The sequence below is a fragment of the Mycothermus thermophilus genome, assembly GCF_041956435.1.
Source record: "Mycothermus thermophilus strain CBS 625.91 unplaced genomic scaffold VTJ04scaffold_1, whole genome shotgun sequence".
Taxonomy (NCBI): domain Eukaryota; kingdom Fungi; phylum Ascomycota; class Sordariomycetes; order Sordariales; family Chaetomiaceae; genus Mycothermus; species Mycothermus thermophilus.
In genome coordinates this window covers 2,607,937-2,621,836 of record NW_027191427.1, presented here as the reverse complement: position 1 = coordinate 2,621,836, position 13,900 = coordinate 2,607,937, and the positions used below count along the sequence as shown (strand labels likewise).

General features: G+C 56.2%; 2 protein-coding genes across 2 annotated transcripts; one reads left to right on the top strand and one right to left on the bottom strand.

Moving 5' to 3' along the window:
* Window positions 1-1,698: 1,698 nt before the first annotated feature.
* Window positions 1,699-7,801, top strand: VTJ04DRAFT_973 (uncharacterized protein; the record flags this gene model as incomplete). The annotated part of the gene is made up of 3 exons (XM_069368309.1): window positions 1,699-6,354; window positions 6,412-7,614; window positions 7,685-7,801. 3 exons carry the CDS (start codon window positions 1,699-1,701, stop codon window positions 7,799-7,801), a joined length of 5,976 nt encoding a protein of 1,991 aa, XP_069223582.1.
* A 3,346-nt stretch (window positions 7,802-11,147) lies between these two features.
* Window positions 11,148-11,862, bottom strand: VTJ04DRAFT_972 (uncharacterized protein; the record flags this gene model as incomplete). The annotated part of the gene is made up of 2 exons (XM_069368298.1): window positions 11,148-11,193; window positions 11,768-11,862. The coding sequence occupies 2 exons, from the start codon at window positions 11,860-11,862 to the stop codon at window positions 11,148-11,150; spliced, it is 141 nt and encodes a 46-aa protein (XP_069223581.1).
* Between the last annotated feature and the right edge of the window lie 2,038 nt (window positions 11,863-13,900).

Sequence of the window (13,900 nt, the reverse complement as noted above, 5' to 3'; positions counted from 1 at the left end):
TCGCGGGCCGGCTCCGACGGCGCGAGGCACAGCGTAGTATCATCTATCTCTTACAGCAGCCCACGGCCGTGGGTTTACCATCCGCATTGGCGAGCCAGCATTTGACCTGGATCACGACAGGATGCGAGGGGGGAAATTGGAGAATTTCTGCCCAATGTGCAGTTTGTGCTCCCACATACCCAGGGGCGAGACCACAACTCCTGCAGCAATACATCTTGTCACGAAGTGGGATGCTGCAGGTCAGAGGTTGGAGGCCAGAGACCGGCCAGGTCCCCTTGTCTGGACAGTCGCCTGAATTGACTCGGGTTGGAGGAATCAGCATCCAGCTGGTTGTTATCTGGTCTGACTGCTCGACGGCCGCTAGGAGGGACGGAAGCCGGGACGGAACCGGGAGAGCGGGCACCAACAAAGATGAGACGGGATGGACTAAGGTGATGAGAAACCCCATCAGTCAGGCACTTCGAGTCCATCAGTTCATGATCTAATTACCGACCTATCCGTGTGTTCATCCTCCATTTCTCCGTCCATCCACCAGCCCAGACAGCTCAACTAAGCACCAGCAATCCACTGATTCTCGGGCAGGTTGCACCGGGTACCTAGAATCCCAACAAACCGGCCAAGATGCAAGCAAGATGCACAATGCCCAGCGCAATGACTGGTGCGCGGGACTTTTCAAGGTTCATTCTTCGAGGTCGTTGGCGGTCTCTGGTTCACGTCAAAAGCCGGGGTGAAGCGGGGACTGGAACCTAGTAGCTAGGTGGAAAAGCTGCGTCCAATCCATTTGGATCGTCCATCGGGATTTCTTGTTGGATGATGCATCTTCACTCCCTTCACTCCTTCTCTCTCCGCTGTCCTGGATCGGATGTCCCACTTCTGCCTGCATCTCCGGCGCCGTGTCGAAACCTGGAAAGAGCCTCCATCCGCCTCACCTGCCCGGCTCTGTCGCCCTAGATGGCACCTAGTGGATGGAAGTCGCAGCCGCAGTCGCAGTCGCTGTCGCTGTCGCAGTCCCGGTCGCAATCGCTGTGGGTCCCCCTCCATTCCCATGCTTCCCATGATTCTTGGCTTCCAGGCCCTGGATTGGGCTGGGTCTCCCCTTCCCCCCCAGCTTCCCTCCACCCTCCCCTCCCGTCGGTTGCTGCGAGGTGCCTGCCGTTCTTCCCCCAGCCCAGTCCCAGTCGGGCCTTCCTCCGCAGTCCAGCGCCCAAATCTCCAACCCAGCCAATCCGGTGCCAGTGGAGGCCAGCGCATCAAACCTGGAACCCTCCAAAATCAAACCAAACCACTTCCATTGCACTGGACCTCACTTATCCGCCCCCGTACTCCGTATCCCAAGCCTATCCAAGCCCGGTCTGCGCTGCCTCAGTCACCTCGTCACGAATCTCCAAGCCAACCACCAACAAGTGAAGCCTTGCCTAGTACCGTCTGCCTACCCGCTTCCCCAGGTGTCTCGTGCCATCGTCGGCGGACCATTGCTGCCACTCGATACCGAGTACACGATTCCTCTCGACATCGTGTCGATCCCGGTCGTCACACCCCGATCCGCTCCCCACCCCCGAGAAAGTCCAAAGGGAAAAAGCAACAGCAAAAATAACTGCGGCAATGGAACACCGGTGATGGGCTGATGTGCATTCTGTCTTTGGAACGCAACCAACAAGTTATGGGACGAGAAAGAGGGACAAGATCCCTAACACCACCATGGACCATGGCAGTCTCGCCGACGAGCCTGCTCCGCCGGCCTCGGGGGCCTTCCTCGACCACCTCCAGTCGCCGCTCTCGCCCCTCGTTGCCCAGCAGCAGCAGTATTTCGGCAGCCTGCACTCCTTCACCTCTCCCCAGGACACTCCCGACAATAACGACGTCGACGTCTCCGACCCAGCCGACTTCTACCGCAGTTTTCAATCCCCAGCCCAGCTCCCCTCGACCTCGACCTCGGGCCCGACTACGACCACCAATGACCCAGCCGCGCCCGTAAACGATCCCATGGCCGTCGCCGCCGCCAGCCCCGGTGCTGGCCCTCGGAGGAAAGCGAGCGGCGATAGCGCCAATCCTCCTACCTCCTCCTCTCGACAGGCACCGTCCTTGCGCTCCAACAGCAATGGGACAACCCCGAAGCATCCCTCACTCCGGCCATCTCACCGCACCGCTCTCCGTCCCGGCCAGCGCGGATCTTCAACTCCCCCGACCACACGGCTAGGAAGCTCGGGCACACGATCGGTATCCGGCGACTCGACAACAAGTGTCAAGGATTTGAAAAAGAAGTTTGACCAGCCAGCTTCCCAACCACCAAATACGGCCACCACCCGAAAGACTCTTTCCAGATCCTCAACCCGATCCTCAACCCGAGACGCGTCCGCGAGTCCGGTCAGCAGATTGCCACCGTCAAGCTCCAGCGGCAGCGGGACTTTGCATTCCACAACGAGCAACAAGGTAGCTGCGGCACGCGACACAGGGAGAGACTCGACCACTTCCAGATCCTCGGCCACAAGGAGTGCTCAGCGAACCAAGAGTCCCACCCTGGATCCCCCTGCGGCAAGTTCGCAATCGTTCGCCAGCCGCATTGCCCGTCCCCGCACCTCTGGCTCAACCGGTCCTCTGCCCGTCAGAACCGTCCCCCCGGTTGCTCCGCGCCAAACGGGCCTGTTGTTTGGTGAGATCCTCCCGGAGCAGAGCGATTCTGTCACACCAGGATTCGGCATTGAACTCGCCCGTCCGAGGAGGACCTCCGAGTCCAACATCCACAATCCTGTGCGACCACTTACAAGGAGCCTCTCAGATCCCGACGTCGAGCCTACGTCGCCCACCGACTGGTATCGTGCCGCGCTGCCAGGAACCGAACACACCTCGGAATCCCAGAACAGCAACCACACATCGAGACTTCCCCGGAACTTGCATTCCAGAGCCCACAGCGATCTTGCTGGAACCAAGTTGACCTTGACCCGCCCTGACTACGACCCAACGAAGCGGGATGTTGACTCGCCATTGTCACCAACTTCACCAACCTCGCCAACATCCTCCCGCCTGCCGCGACTCGCTCGTAGGCCAAACCACAATGTCTCGGGTCGTGCCAGTCCTGCATCTACACGCTCCAGTTCTCCGTCCACAATGCAGCACTCCACAGCGGGTGCGAAGTCTACCCGCCAACTCGCCTCGTCCTCGTCTCGCTCCAAGACCCCTTCAGGCCAGGTGAAATCTTCATCATCGTCGGGTCATGCCTCTGGCTCGACCCGCAAGGCTCCGCCAGCCTCAATATCCACCCCTCCGAGCAGCCGACTCAACGCCTACGTCTCCGTCCCCCCACCCAAGAGCTCCCCAGGTCTCCGGAGTTCACGCCCTCGCCAGTCGGTTTCCACAGCCACAACCGCCGCGTCTCGGATGCGCGCCGCAGACCGCGGAGTCTCCCCCTCGCGGACGTCGCAGCGCTCCACCCCTAGGACGGAGGAACAAACCCAAAGTCGGAGACGCAAGGTGTCAGTCGGCCCCATCGACTTCGCACAGCGTCGCGAGACCATCAAACTCGCTTACAGCAAGTCCATCCGCGAGAGCCAAGCCAGGGAAGCACGACAGGCCGCCGCGGAGAGGAGGAAAAAGGAACTGGCCGCCGTTGCTAAGGCAAAGCAAGAAGCCGAGGCCGCTGCCGCTGCCGCGGCTGCGGCCGCCGCCTCAGCCAGTTCGACGCCCATCTCGCTCTCGAGGAAATCTACGAGAGACAAGCTTCGCCCATCAGAAACCTCCTCAGAGAAGGTTCCAGTGCCCAGCATCGAAGAGCCGCCAGCGTCGACGCGTGACTTGTCCGTGCCGCGGCAGCCGGCCTCCGCGGATAAGCTCCAGGCGCAAGCCGAACCTCTCACCTTGTCAATACCAGGAGGCTTCCCAGATGACTCGCTTTCCCCGGGTCATGATGAGGTCCCTCGGTCGGCAGTCTCTGAGGTCAGCTGCGTCACCGAGTTTGACACCGAGGTTCAGACCGATATTCCCATACAGCAGGACCGGATGATTCTCGATATCCCAAGGACAACGACGCCAAGCTCGTGTGTCACTGCTCAAGACTCGGAGTGCCTGGAGCAGTCGTTTGAGCAACCTGATGTCTCCGTCGCGCGCAAGAGGGCCTCGTATCACTACCCTTTTGCTGATGATGGCTCAGAGGACGGCAGCGTCTCGGTCAAGGTATCTCTAGACGCATCCATAGCTGTGCCGCAAGCGTCGACGACAGACGTCACGCCCACCCGTGACACCTTCGAGCCGGGAACCGAGCACGCCTCCGTCCGCCCCGAGCACGAAGAGGATGACGACGAGTACGTGCCCCGGCCGTACAAGTTTTCTGATAATTATGAAACTACAGTCACGATCCTGGGCCGGAACCGGGATTTCCAACCGTTACACAGGGATCCTCTTGGTCCCACCAGGCCCCAGGACGACTCTCCGTCACGGCACTCTCCCGGGACTAGCGCCCCTCAGATTATCGCCTCTGGATCTCCTTCCCGTGCCGTTGCCCGCTTCGAGGACTCGGGACCCGAGGACGGGATTGACTTGGCTCGTCTCGAGGACTTCTACCTTGGACCACAGCTAGGCCACAGCGTGGCCGCTGCTCTCCGTGATGCCTCATACACAGCTTCTGATACTGACACGCCATCCGATGGTCAACTCAAATCAACGGACTATTACCGCACGGCTGCCGACACGTCACAAGGCCTCATGGTGCCAGGTCTCCTCTCCCCAGGGAATCGGTTAAGCCAACATTCTGCATGGACCGACTTCTCCATTGGAAGCGAAGATCGCGCCCCATCCTTTACACCACAGTCTCATGAAACAGATACCCACGACCACAGCGCTCCCTTCCGCCCCACTCCTTCACCGGGCGATATCAGCACCTGCGCCTCGAGTCTAGGAGATCCCGCTACCCATAGCCTTGACTCGACGTCTTTGGATCAATCCGGCATTCTGCCGTCCTCCATGCCCGCCGAGCAACCGAACGACAGCTCATCGCGCCTTCCTTCAGAGTCCGTCCCTCAAGATCTCCCCTCGCCCCCCGCGCGAGAGCCCCCGCTGCCTCCCCTGGCGCCAGTGGATAACGAGAACCATCGGGGTTCCCGCGCTCGATATCTCGCCGAGAGTCGACCAGCGAGCTATGCTTACAGCCAAGATGGCACGACGGGGGATGCTGCAGGGTCCACCACCTCCCTGCCGCCATCTGCGCCGCAAACCCAGGAGACGTCACAGGTCTCCCTCGGCACGACTCTCGCCGAGGCTCAGGCGCCACTGACCGAAAAGGAACAGGAGGAGCTGAAACGCCTTCGCCAGCGACAGTTGGTTATTCGTGAGCTCATCGACACCGAGGATACCTTCATCCGGGACTTGACGGTCGTCGAGGAGATCTACAAGGGCACTGCAGAAGCTTGCCCCAACCTCGATAGCAAGACCATCAAGGTCATCTTCCGCAACACGGACGAGATCATCGCTTTCCATACCGCCCTGCTTGCGGAGTTCAAGGAGGGCGCCGCCACTGTCTACACGCCCAAGGGCAGGCGGACACCGCCTCCTGGCCAGGAACCCAAGGATTCGGACTCAACAACACTGAACTCAGCCAGTTCTGCAAACAGGCCCGACCGCGTTGATGAGCGCGACCGTCTGACATCCATCGGACCCGTCTTCACCAAAAACATCGACCAGCTCAAGGCGGTTCACGAGGTCTACCTCCGCTCCAGCGATAGTTCGACCAAACGCCTCTTGCAGATCCAGGAGGACAAGACAGTCGCGCTATGGCTGAACGAGTGTAACGAGGTGGCCAAGGAGCTTACCACGGCATGGAATCTCGACTCGTTGCTCATCAAGCCCATGCAGCGCATCACCAAGTACCCGGACATCATCACCCATTTGCTCAAGTATACACCCGAGGACCATCCAGACCGCGAATCGCTCATCCAGGCCCGCACCGCTGTCATCGAGGCCATCGACGAAATTAACCGGACAAAGAAGAATTTCGAACTGGTCGGCCAAATCGTGAGCAACAGGAAGCGCAAGGAGTCGGATGTGCGCGCCGGCCTGGCCCGCGCCTTTGGAAAGCGCGTCGACAAGTTGCAGGTCGCTGGCACCAAGACGGCCGAGGACGAGGAGTACGTGAAACTGCAGCAGCAGTTCGGGGACGACTACCTTCGTTTGCAGGTAGTCCTGCGCGACGTCGAGTACTACACGCGGAATATCGCGGCCTACGTTCACGACTTCCTGCAGTACCTGTCATCCATGGAACTCGTCATGCGCTTGCAGCCGTCCAGGGACTATGCCCACATTGAGAGCAAATGGGTCCAGTTCAACATCTCGATGCGCGAAATTGAGAGGATCGCCTTGGAGAAACACGTGAGAACACCTATCTTCTGATATCTCTCGGTTTTGACTGCTACTGACACCGCGAAGCTCGCCGATGTCCGGAAACACGTCATTGAGCCATTTGAACAGGTCATCCGGTGCTATAGCAACCCCTCTCTTGCCATGAAGAAGCGCGCCAAGCGGCGACTTGACTACGAGAGGTACATGGCACTCAAAGCCAACGGCAAGAAAATAGACAAGCAACTTGTCGAGCTTGTCGAGCAGTACGAAGCCCTCAACGACACTCTCAAGAAGGAGCTTCCTAAGCTGTCGGCTTTGACGGCTCGCATCGGCAATATCTGCCTTGGCAAGTTTATCTGCATCCAGGCCTCCTGGTTCGCCATCTGGAAGGAGAAAGTCAAGACGCCTCTCTCGGAAACTCACATTCCTGAGGTCGCCGAGATAGTATCGGGCTTCCAGCGCGAGTTTGCGCTGCAGGAGGAGCGCCTCCATGCCCTGAGCATCCTCAATCCGAAAGGGAAAACCAGGACTTCACAATCCACCACGGATGACTCCTCATCCACGTTTTCCAAGTCCCGGCCCCGTCCGAGCGACATTGTGCCACCACGCGGCCGTGGCCTGTCCATCAACAGCGACCAAGCCCCGAGCCTGCCGACTCCTGACTTTGTCAAGCGCAACAGCGGCCAGTTCAGCCTCTCTCCCGCGAGCAGCGCCCTGCCGAGTCCGGCCAACTACTACCGCGATTTCTATAGCGGGATCAACACCAACGTCACTTCTAACAATACCTACAGCCATACCGCCCGCGGTAGCACAAGCACCGCCACCTCGCCCATCACGTCGACTGCCCCCGACGCCGGTATCGGCTCCCGGGCGCCGCACATGCGGCCCAGCACCGGTCGCAGCTACGACTCAGTCAGCCTGCCACGCCAAAGCACCGAGTCGACCGCGGCTATTAGCGGCTACGCGTCGCCACTCAGCCGCCGCGACTCGGGCTCGACCTTCAGCTCGAGCTACCTCGCTGGCCAATACCAACAACAGCAGCCACAGCACCAGTCCACCACCAGCATCGACCAGCAGCCACGCCGCCTGTCGGGCCTGTTCCACTCGGCGCTTCCGCTGCCCGACGGTCCCGAAGACGGCACGCGCTCGTCGCGGGCGTCGTCGCGTGACCGTGGCGGCGACGCTCCGCGGTACAGGGTTCTCTGGCTGGCCGCGTCGCTGTTCGAGTTCAACATTGAAACGACCAAACATGAGGCCGGGTATCCGTATCTGACGTACCAGGCGGGAGAGGTGAGTGAACTTACTAGATGCGTTGGGAAAATCTAGTTGAAAAGGTGTTTGTGCTGACAAAAACTACTAGATCTTCGATGTGATTGCGGAAAAGGGTGAGCTCTGGCTGGCCAAGAACCAAGATGACCCGCAAGGCACCGTTGGGTGGATTTGGTCGAAGCACTTTGCAAAGCTGGCGGATTCATGAGCCGTGCTGTGGCCGTCCTCCTCTTGATGAGGCCCTGCTATCATTTTCTTCGTTGCTCTGTTTCAGCTGGGCCGTCACTATCCTTGTTGCTTTCTTTCCTCTGTCTGCCGTTGCTGGCTTTTTTGATGACGGCAGTGATGGTCATGCTACCCACTGTTTACTTCCTTTCGACGGCGAAGGTGTCTCTAGACTTGGACGCGCTACGCGAGACCTTGTTTTTCTTGTTCTTTTTGTTCTTTTTGGCTTCTTTTCTTCCGTCTCACCAGCAGCGATGCTGTTAATTGAGACCCTTATTTTTGGAGGCTACAATTTTGGCCAACAGGACCTCCACTTTGGGGGCCTTTTTTTTGTTTTATTACTTCAAGAGGGACGCACAGCGGTCTGTGGGGGTTAGGGGGTTATGATTATTCAGGGAGAGGGGAGTCCGAAATGGAAACTGGATGGAGGGATGGACGGATGGATGGACGGATGGATGGATGGATGGATGGATGCCCGGATTGGACCGGATGAATCTTGTATGTTTGGATGCTTTGGTTCTGACTTTTTTTGGTGTCATCAACATGGCGTTTTTGGAAGACGAAGAAGAGGAAGGGTCCTATTGCTACTACTGCTCAAGATTACCTACTCTTGCTATTTGGTCCGCTGGCTGTCTTTCTCGGGCTTCTGGTTGGTCTGTTTGGTCAAGACAGGCGCAAAACAGGCAGACAGACAGGACAGTACATCCATCTCAGTACCTAGGATATGTTTTCTCAAAAGGAAAATGAATATATGGGGTTTGACATGGATGATGGGGTAACATAAAACACTTGGGTATTTTTGTTATGATTATGGGGGTGTGCCTTCGCGGTATGAACTCTATAGATCCGAGACAAGCTCCCTGAGTCTTGGAGAGGCCAGTTGGTAACCCTTGTCCCGTGTCGGCATCCATCTGTGAAAAATGTACTACTATAGATAAACACCTCGCCAACTGCCGACATATCCTCTCGGAATCCGGATTACGGCATGTCAAGACCAACATCTACTACCCCTCCTGGTCCGTCCGGGCGAACCGGTTTCGAACTTGTCGATCCCTTGTCTGTCGCATCGCATCCCGTCCAAGGATCCCGACATGAATAATCAATACCCTTTGGGCTTACCGAGCATCACATGAAAAAAGCGTGGAAACAAATGTACAAGACAGGTTGTATGTTGGTCTGAGGCAAACCTGGTTCTCGGGCTGGGATGAACCGGGATACGAGAGAATGAAAACGAGACGCTGAGCTATAGGGATTCCCTTGCTCAGTCATGGGCTCGTCGTCACTATACCCAGGTGTTAATGACACTTCAAGCATAACGGTATAACTGTCTATATCCAGACATGAACCAGAGATCACTTAATAGAACCAGAACACAATCAGGATGGGATCGAGAAGATCTCTTGTTCTGAACCTGTTTCGCCTCATCTCCTCCCTACTACTTGCTTTCCTTGGCGAGGTTCCACAAGACGCCGGGTAATAACTCAAATAGTAGTGCGACGGGATCAAACAGTTGACATCATCATGGTTGTTGAGCTCGGCTCGTCGGTCAGGTAGGGAGGCACAAAAAATTCCCATCACGAGCAGCTGAGTAAGCAGGGCGATCATGCCTCGGACCGCCTTGCCGAGCATGTCTGGGCGCGCGGCTCCTGATAACACAGCAGCAACAGCAACACAGCAATTCTGGTTAGGTTAGGTGTTGAGATAACCAACGTAGGTGGGTTAACGTGCCGAAGATCTGCTACAAGGAGTGTGTATACAAACCCGGTTTGTGGCCAAAGTTGTTCTACAGTTTGTTTTTACTGTGATGTTAAGAGTAGGAGGGGTGATTGTATGTCTTGAGGATCATGGGTAGACGGAGGGATGATCGTCAAGATCCTGAGATGGGATGACATGGATTGACGAACACCTCTCCCAACCTGTGACATCCGGTTAACCGGTGGCTTGGATCCGTGACATCTTTTGATCTCCAGACATGTCTGGTCATCTCTTACTTAGTTGGTACTCATCCAATGTCCTCGGTAAGCCGGCTAGGTAGGTATAAAATGATCGACCATCGATCTGGCACTTCCCGTCTCAGCCTTCACGCGTGCCCGATCGACGGGCGATCATCACCACCTTACATGCGATGTTGTGAATCAACCCTTACGCTGTCGAATTCTGGAAATTCTCCTTTTTTGCGAGCTGCTACTGCTAACGGTGTGGAGAGGGGGTGAATGGATGTGCTGATTCTCGGATCCTCGGGCGCTCATGTCAGCGAGGAAAATCCCCACGAGCTGTCCTGTGCCGTGCTTTGCTCTGCTGTGCTCGGACGGTACTCCGTAGATCGTGTCTCGTGGCAGCCATGTGGATCGATCTCGGCTCGTTTTGTCTGGCCGGGGAGAGAGGTATGTTGTCGGTTGACATGGTCGATGGCCTCCTTGGTGGACGTCGAGTTAGAACGAAAGGTGGGACTTTGTTGTTGACAAATACTCTTGGATATGCCGAAACAATGGTGTGGTGCCGGTCCAGAGGGGACCTGAACCGAGGAGTTGGCTTGGGGAGGCGTACCTATGTTGTGGTAAGTGTACAGGAAACCCCTCACCCGTGTGAGATATGTCGTCTCCAAGACCACCCCATGGACAAACGTATCGAGTTGGTGATCACCGCGGCTCGGGACGAGCGTTCGGCTTCATCGGCTCGCCTCCTCGGTTTTGACGGCGGTCTGGGCCTGGCTGGAGCTACCAGATAACCTCCCGCCCCGTACCTTATCCTCCACGGGGTCAACGAGACCCCCACAACCTCGGTGGCGTAGGACTGTATATCGTGCTGCTGACGGGCGGGCGCGTGATCAAACAGACCCAAACAAAGTTTGCCATCGTAAGGCCATCGACGGACCCAGATCCGCGAAGGCCTCCTCCCACCTGGCCGCTTTGACGCCCTGATTGAGACGTGGTATGTAGGAGATGCTAGTGGGAAACGGCTCTATGGTGTTTCTCTCATATTCTTTTGATCCCATATTGAGTCGATCTTATCTCCTTGTCTCGTTTACGTACCCAAAGCCAACCATATGTGCAAGCGCGACACCTCGGACTCGGCTGTGAAGGTGGACCGTCTGCTCTGTCGACCCAGATGATGACTCTTGGCCGGACCAATTCCGCGTTTCTTGCGCCCCCCTCTTGACTGACACACATACAGACTGTCCGAAGTGGGATGGATCTTGCGCGTTGTGCGGCCAGCCCACCCATAATCGACGCGAACTATACCTCGATCTGCTGACGGAACGGGCAGGTCGACGCCGCATCATCGTCTTCCCCTCTCCTCGAGGACTTGTCTGGCCCATCTCCATCCATTCACATGGCCACGATGCTCTGACGCTCGGACGCGGGATAGGGTGAACTGTTGAAGGAGGAAGGGATGGCAGATTCGTGAGCACGGGCTGGTTGTGGTGGTGCTCATTGTATCGATGCCAACCCCTTCACCCAGTTCCTTTGCAGGAAGGGTGTGACGAGCAAGTACAAGAGCTCGGTAGCAAGTTCAGCAGACTCTCGTCACTAGGTCCAAGCGGAGGTTCGTAGAGCTGTCACAGAAGTACGGTGTCGTCTGCAGGCATCGGCTCTATGCCAGGACAGTTGGCCATGTCCTCGCTGTCCTCAAGTGCTGGAGGTTTCCAGTAAGAAAAACGACACAGATCTGTTTCACGCAATCTTGGAGAGCCGGATCTTCCCATGAGGACTGTGTTTTGACACAATGGAGGTTTCCGGTGTGGGTACTTTAACAAGTTCCGCACAATGTCGACTTTCGGTTGTCATCTGGATGAAAAGGAGGAGCTGGCCGTGTCTCTGGCTCTCTTTCTCTCCAGTCATCAACCCCAGATTTCTCAGAAACAAGATCATCTGGGACGGAACACGGGTCCTAACGTCAGTCAATGACCAGTTAGGGGTGGTGAAATGGTGTTCAGCCAACCACATACCCCTTCTTCCTCTTCTCGGGTTGCAGTTTGAGGATACTCACCCTCTCTTCATCCTTACCCGGCTCGTTTCTTTCTCCTTCTGGCGCCGTGGGCATGGGCGTGGACTCTCTGTCCAACCCAAGCATCTGTCAAAAGTTCCCTCGTCCAGTCCATGATGATTTGCCCAAAATTCTCTCACCACCCCCCTCCCCCCTTCCACGTTGTCCACTTCTCGACCCACCACCACACACACACAGACACGCCAGATGCAAGCAGACGAGTTAGTCAAGCCAGGCTAGGACCGACCCCATCCCAGACGAGACCAGGCAGCATGTGACTGATTCACCACTCATTATACACCACTCAGGGAGAGGGAAGACGACAGCAGCGGGAAATACGATCATCATACTTCCAGATGCCTGCCTATAGAATCCTCGACAGGAACCATGCACTGTGTCGTCGTTTGTACGACACTTGCTGCCTTGCCTCCTTTCCCCTTTCCAGCCCAGACACTCCGCCGACCATCCCCAGAAGGGCGTTGATGTACCAAAGAAACAGCATGGGCAAGGTCAGAGAGACACTAATGGAAAGAGTTCCACCTTGGTCAAGACATTTCGGTCCATAAACTTGACCTCTATACCCTTAAGACATCCTCATAGACCGTATTCAGCGGCTAGAACTAAGAAACGAGATTGAACAAACATGGGGAGGCTGTAAACTTAACAACCCCGATAACCAACCTTCAGTGTCTATTATTAATATGGCAATCTCCGATCTCCAATGCTTCTTACCCGGTAGTTGCTGTCGGGCAGCCGACCTCCTCCATATTCGAGCCCAAGACCAGGCGGCTGGGTCTTTGTCTCTTTCTCTCTCCCCTTCATTCTCCAGTTTTCGCCTCTTGAAGTATTTTTTATTTCTGCGCCAGACATGCCACGGTCCGGTCCTGGAAACTTTGGATGCCATTGGGTACTCGAGAGCCGCAAATCAAGCAGGTTTCTCCACCACACACACGCACGACCGTACCCCTCCTCCCCTGATGGCGAGGATCCATGGACGTGACGATCATGGTACCGAGTAGGGCCGGGCGGTCGGCCTCCTTCCCTCATTCCCGTCTTGTGATTTTTTTCTTCACCGGCATCAACTGCGTCAACAGCAGCAGTACTACAGTAGTAGCACATCTCAACGGCTCGGTTGGTTGTGGGGATGTCAACCACTTCGGGTTCCTCCTGTTGGGTACCTCACTAATCCACAGGGTCTAATCGCCATGAATAAAGTGACTGATTGACGAGCAAGATTGGTGGTAATCCGTATTTACGTATTGCTGTGTACCTGAGGAAAACATAAGATGAGAGGGATATGAACCCCCTACCCTACGGAAGGGCAAGTCGATTGTATCCTTTCAAGAATATGGACCCCTCAACATGCAGTAGGCACTCCATATGAATGTGCCTTTTGACACTAGTAATAGAGAGACTGAACAAAAGCAAAAAAAAAACTTGATGACACAAAAGGAAACCAAATCTTTGGCTCCCTCCGCCCGCCCCCCTTCCGTGTCTCCCATGTCTCCATATGCCAGCCAGCCGATCCCGGACGATCTCGGCACCAACCATGGCGATAACCCGGTTCTCTCAAGTCTACGGAGTAAGTATCGGTCTATTTCCAACGACCACCACCCCTCTTCCTCCCCCCAACACTTTTCCACCATTGGGGGAAAAGTTTATTGTGTATGTGGTGTGTGGACGGGAATGGGCCCCGACAACGGTGGGAGAAAGACCACAGGTAGTATTGATACAATGCAGTTAACTACTCCCTTCCTCAGCTAGTTGGTAGGTAGGTGATTTAGGTAGGTACATACCACGGAGTACTAGTAGGCAAACCATCACCCCCAGCCTATGACATGAAAGCCGATGTGAGTAGCCGGTGGAAGAATACTAGCTGTTAAAGTGACGCTTCCATATTGAATAGGTACCTAAGAACGCTCGGTCAACCCGCCGAGACAGATACGTACCTAACTACTATAGACGGCGCGGCCGCCTTTTTTACCTCCGGTTGGAGATCGAAGCCAGCCCGGAATATGGCATGATCTAAGAGGTTTTTATTCCGTCCTACGTGTTGTGGCTCAAAGGCTGGCGGTCATGATCACCATGGAGACCG